Here is a 6,155-nt window from a genome sequence, read left to right on the forward strand (position 1 = left end):
ATATCATCTGTGAAAATTATAGTTTTACTGCACCCTCAAGGTGTTACAGATACACCGACGCGAAAATAACACAAATACTATCAAGTCGTTACCTATCTCAAGTGTCTCAACTAGTTTTGCTCCACAGCGAAAACTTAAAGCTTTGAAGCTTAAAGTGGCCTAATGATCTGCTACAAGAGCTTCAAAAGGATAATCTGGTTCTAGTTCCTCATTATTGTACAGCTTCCACTATTTCTGCCACCTCAAAACCTTTCCTTGTCACATCGAGTTGTCTGTGTACTAAAAACAGTTATAACTGTTCTGTAAATATTTCAGACGCTTAAAATTTCAAACGCTTTAAAATTTCGGACGATTTTATTTTAGGACACTTTTTTGTCCGAAATTAAAATCTTCCGAAATTTTAACAAGTTACGTAGTTCCTCTAACTCTTATCACCAGGCGCGCACACAGCGTTTTCTGTGGCTTTTTGAGCATTTTGACGTACAGCAGCGGCAACGATTACCTTGCATATGTCACGCTCACGCCAGAATAGTTTGCTCACTTTCACATTTTCTTCGCCAAACGTTCAAACCAACTGACATCTTGTTATCATTTTTCAAAGTAATGCGCTTCTGAAAAAAATACCTGTATCAGTTTTCTTTTCTGTCTAATGTTAGTTCTAATGTAATGTCTGATCTTATGTTTATTTATGCAAGCAAAGGTTCCTGCAGCGCTCAGAATTCCAGTAGCACCTTGACGAAAAAGGCAAAGGCTTGGGAAAAAAATCTGAAAAAATTCAACTCCTAAAATCCAAACGGAATCAAACGGGACATGAGTCAGCTCCAAGGATGCTGGAGACGACTAAAACTTCAAAGTAAGAAATAACACGATTTGCAACGCCGTGAATCAAGAAAAACAGGTGGTGGAAAAGCTCCTGCATCAGCGAGTCAAGTGTGTAAATTAGTCGACATAGCAGAGTCTGTTAATCCGCTAGAGCAAGAATTTGATGACGCCGCAGCAAATTTCCCTTTCGTAAACGGTCGTTGCCATTTGAAACGGTCGATGCCATTTCTCAGAACGGTCGTTGTCATTTGAAACGGTCGATGCCATTTATACTTTGGACCAAAACGCATGAAAGGATCTTTCAAACTTCTTGAGAGTATCAGATGTTTGTTTAAAAATGTCAAGCGATTCCAAAAATTATTTTGGTTTTCTAGTTGACGAAATATCCGAGCTTCGGTTAGGCTTTTATAGATTGTGCTAGCATAATTTTTGGCATAATTGGTGCTAAAAAGCATAATTTGTGAAACGAGCACTGCCACGGCATAATTAGCAATTTTTTGCACTTTTTGGAGCATAAATTCATAAAATGTAGTAAATATGGTGTACTTTCTACAGAAATAAATGAAATTTAGGTAGTTTGTTCTTGCAATGCGTGTTTTAGCTATACAATTGTGATTGTTAAGTCGTTGGAGGCATTTTACAAACGGTTTAGAGATGCGAGCAGCTAATTTGGACAGCTGACGGCCGTGATAAACTGCCATAAACACAAATAAATTTACAACAACAGTTTATTTAAAAAACATCATAATTTGGTGTCGTTATTGCGCACCTCTATGTATAGAATCTACGTCATTTTGTGAGCATAATTTCGGAAATCAGAAGCATAATTTGGGAATTCTGGCATAATTTTTGCATAATTTGGCAAAATTTTGAGCACTGCTAGTAGCATAATATGCCACTTTTAGGAGCACAATCTATAAAAGCCTAGCTTCGGTATACCATAAGATCGCTATGTTCTCGACACTTGTAAAAAAATTGGCTCAGCCCGGAAGTGAGAAATATTGAAACAGAAAACTGCAGAAAAACTCACGCAAACGAATAAATGGATGAATACTCTCCATTTACTTTAGTAACCTAATGAGAATATTCTATGTCTGTTTAGAAATGCCAAGCGGTTCTTAAAATTATTTTGGTTTCGAAGTGGACGAATTCAGGGCGAATTCTTTGAGCTTGTGCATACCGGCATGCCGAATGTCGAAAACGTAGCGATTTAATAGTATGCACAAGGTCGAAGAATTCGTCCACTTCGAAACCAAAATAATTTTAAGAACCGCTTGGCATTTCTAAACAGACATAGAATATTCTCATTAGGTTACTAAAGTAAATGGAGATATTCATCCATTCATTCGTTTGCGTGAGGTTTTCTGCAGTTTTCTGTTTCAATATTTCTCACTTCCGGGCTGAGCCAATTTTTTTACAAGTGTCGAGAACATAGCGATCTTATGGTATACCGAAGCTCGGATATTTCGTCAACTAGAAAACCAAAATAATTTTTGGAATCGCTTGACATTTTTAAACAAACATCTGATACTCTCAAGAAGTTTGAAAGATCCTTTCATGCGATTTGGTCCAAAGTATAAATGGCATCGACCGTTTCAAATGGAAACGACCGTTCTGAGAAATGGCATCGACCGTTTCAAATGGCAACGACCGTTTACGAAAGGGAAATTTGCGACGCCGCACAACAGTATCTCAAGACGGGACAATGACCAGAAGGACATGATCATAATTGAAACGGGGCCAAGTGAACTTTCCGATATTGAAGTTATTAACAGGAAAGGAGCAAAAGTCATGCTACTAGGAGAGGTCCGCAATCTGTTATGATTGTGTTTGACAGGCATTGTCGACTTCAGAGCGAACATTTTCTCCCCTCCGACGTCTTAAGAACAAACCCAATAAGCATCATGAAGCAGTATCGTCTGAACTGCCTATAGTTATACATTGTCAGAAATCGCTTACGGACACACCGTAAACTATTTAAGACATTTTGGGCAAATTTAAGTAGGAGGTAAGACCAGGTAAGGTATGTGCTTGGCTTGGAATACGATGCCCACCCCCCCCCCCTTTTCAAAACGCTCCGCCGCCTCTGCTAAAAAAGGATAGCCTTAGGGTGATGGGTAAGGGTCCATGAGTAAAATGCAATTAAGAACTTTGGAAAGATAGATTTAGGTAACAATCCACACAAAAAAAAGATCAACAAGTTTTTAGGTATCTTTTTATATTTTTATTTACATCAAATGACGTAATCACATATTTAATATAACATCGTTTATAAAATATCATTATGAGTCATAATTAAATAATCATTATCATATTGTAGAATATCGTGAATAACATAAGACCTGTTTCCCTTCAGTTATAGCCTTAGTTCTTTGCATGACATATTAAAGATAGTAGCTTTTTCCATAATTTACACTGATAATTGACCATTTTCATTAAACAAAATAAAACACAATAATACTTAGTCGTGATAATAACTAAAATTAGTCACAAATTCACTATAACACCATCAAAGGATGAAATTAAGGAACTTAAATAGATCATATCAAAATTATCTGCATTTCTACTTATAAAGAATGCATTAAGTATACTGCTTCACTACTGGAATGAATAGAAAGCATTTCAAAAAAAGTAAATATTTTCAAATTTTATTATGTGTTGTTCACTAGCTTAGTAAATGTAAACCCACAACTGATTATGTATAGTATGTATCTTATTAAATGGCTGACGTTGTTATGGGGTGGAGGGGTGGCAAGTACAATTGAACACTTCAGAAACGATAAGGGGACTGCATCGGACTTTTCTAAAGAGGAAATGGTACTACAAGAGCTTTAGTTTTCAAGTTTGAGCGTGTTCATCTAAAACTAAAGTGTTCAAATTACAAGTTGGTCAAATTCCTTACAAGTGTTCTATGTCGGGAAGGGCAACTATGCCCTAGCTCAGACGTCGTGCTTCTGCCGTGCCGAACGTAATTCAGGAATTAAGTTCGACAAAAGCACGGCAGAAGCACAACGTCTAAATCAAATTTTTGACATAAGTTCGGCAAAGCAATTCAGTTCGACGCGCCTTGCCGTGCTACACGACTCTGACATGGTAGCGGTTCAAACGTCGTGCTTTTGCCGCGCCTAACAAAATTCATAAATTTTATTAATGTATTTTGGCGGGATTACGTTTGCGCGGGGAGTTACGTGGAGACTCGAGAAGAATTCTCGTTTACGGAGTATGCGTATTGAATGTTATTCTTGCCAGACTGCAAAAACATGGCGGCCAGGCGTAGGAATTCAAACGAAATGTTTCATTCAACGAAGAAAATGACAGTCATGACAGGATGCAGGTCGAAGAAGAAGCTAGCGAGGCTGAATTTGAAATTAGAATGTTTTCGGAAACCAGTCTGCAAAAAAACATACTTGCAAAAAAAAACTCGCCGTCCTTGCAACTGGAAAAAAATTTTCTGTTGCCTGTCTTTACGTCGTTTTCTTGAGTCTGGCAATGATTTCAAAAGTAGGAGCGTTCGCTGCAATTTGGATAACGGCGCCATTTTTGTTGGATCACCGCTGACTTATTGTTACGTATTATGACTCTTGTTTTTGCCGTGCTACTGCAGTCTAACTTAATTGCAATTAAGTTCGACATTGCAGAAGCACGACGTTTGAATTAGGCCTCAGTTTCAATCCAACAAACGTGAAATGTTGACGCTACTTTCGGGGAGTTGTTACGTTTGAAACTTTGTACGATAATTCAACGAACTAGTTCTCAGCCCAGTCATGCAGAGACTTTCTGCAAAGACTCTCTTCGTAAACATCACGCGCGCTCAAGATGGCATGACATGAATACGAATCAAATCGTTACTAAACTGTAGATAATATAGCCTGAATTTTGCAACCACCTCTGATACTCAAGGTATAGGCAATAGACACACCTGACCATGTCTGTATCTGTTTAAGTTCAAACTAAAAAAGATAATTGTTTTTTCTTAAACGTGCTCATTCATTTAAAATTTAAAGTGTTTTATCACATTTCAGAATAACAACGGCAGGGATAGCCCTGTACATTATCCCCGTTACATTTCATGAAGATGGAAAACTACAACTTGTCTTTGTTGCTGAGGTCGTCTGCGAAAGAGTGCAAGTACAGCTGATCTGTATTCTGGCATGCGGATAGCGTATAATATAGGATTTACAAGCGAGTTTGCATAAAATAAAACATTTAAAATATTGTTTAACCGTACAAACGTTACCGTGGACATTGAACTAATAATGCCAGTGCCAAAACTGAGAAAAATGAATACAACACGTGGTAGATACAACAGTAGAGATATGACAGTCACGATCAACAATGTCATGGTCAGTTTTCTTTCTCTACTGGCTGCACCATGATGTTGAGGCTGCGCTCCATAACGGACTTTAATAACAATGGACGCGTAAGAAATACAAATGACTAACAGACAAATTGCACAGAATGAATTCCAAAAGTAAAAATAAAATCTGTAAGATTTCAATTCCGTTGTAACCACAATAACAATTGGGAACAACCCAGCTGTAACCCAAGCAATGGCAATTATTAACCCGTATACCCATTTTTTAATTACGCGATGTCTAAACGGCCGCAACGTCGCGTGCAGCCGTTCTATGGAGATTGCTGTGATGTTTGTTAGAGAGCAAGTAGGGAACAAGACGGGTAGTGTGGATGGTATATAGGCTGCCCAGCCTTCAATTATGTTGTACTGCCAGAAATGACATTCCCATCCAACGAAAGTAAATAGCTGGATCGTAGCAAATCCTCCTGCCAACATATCTACAACTGCCAAATTTATAACCAGGTACGTGCTACGCCTACGAAGATTACGATTTTTGATAAATACAGTTATTGTAATGATGTTAAGTGTTACTATAGCGACACACTCTGTTAAGCCTACAGCAAGCCAAGTAATACATTCAGGAAACGAAAACATCTTGAATGCTCCCTTCTGTTTTATTTGCAGTTGGAAGTAATCACTCGTGTATCTGTTGAGAGAAATGAGTAAGCTGTCAGGTGTGTTACGGTTTTACATTCACAGTCGCAATTGATGATTACGACTGTGACTGATGATTCAATTGATGATTGACGGTCGTTGATTGATGATTTCGACTGTGAATGTTATAGCCAGTATGGCATATATTTTGCTCGTTTTGTCATAAAGTGATTCGTTCAGAGAAATGTCTGATCGATTATTATGATTGTGAGAATGTTATGGCCAGTAAAGCATATATTTTACTCGTTTTGTCATAAAGTGATTCGTTCAGCGAAATGTCTGATCGATGATTATGATTGCGAGAATGTCATGGCCAGTGATG

General features: G+C 37.9%; 1 protein-coding gene across 2 annotated transcripts in view; it reads right to left on the reverse strand.

The window, feature by feature from the left end:
• Positions 1–6,155, reverse strand: part of LOC144647809 (histamine H2 receptor-like) — a 410,332-nt gene that overhangs the window by 299,084 nt on the left and 105,093 nt on the right. The window contains exon 4 of one of the 2 annotated variants that reach the window (XM_078507518.1): positions 3,056–5,825. In XM_078507518.1, the coding sequence (XP_078363644.1) occupies positions 4,883–5,773 (891 nt within the window). In that variant the 5' untranslated portion in view covers positions 5,774–5,825 and the 3' untranslated portion in view covers positions 3,056–4,882. Of the gene's footprint in view, positions 5,826–6,155 lie in introns of those variants that run through there. The other variant, XM_078507522.1, reaches the window with a different exon arrangement.

This window comes from Oculina patagonica, chromosome 4 (genome assembly GCF_052425735.1).
Source record: "Oculina patagonica isolate OP01 chromosome 4, crgOcupat, whole genome shotgun sequence".
NCBI lineage: Eukaryota > Metazoa > Cnidaria > Anthozoa > Scleractinia > Oculinidae > Oculina > Oculina patagonica.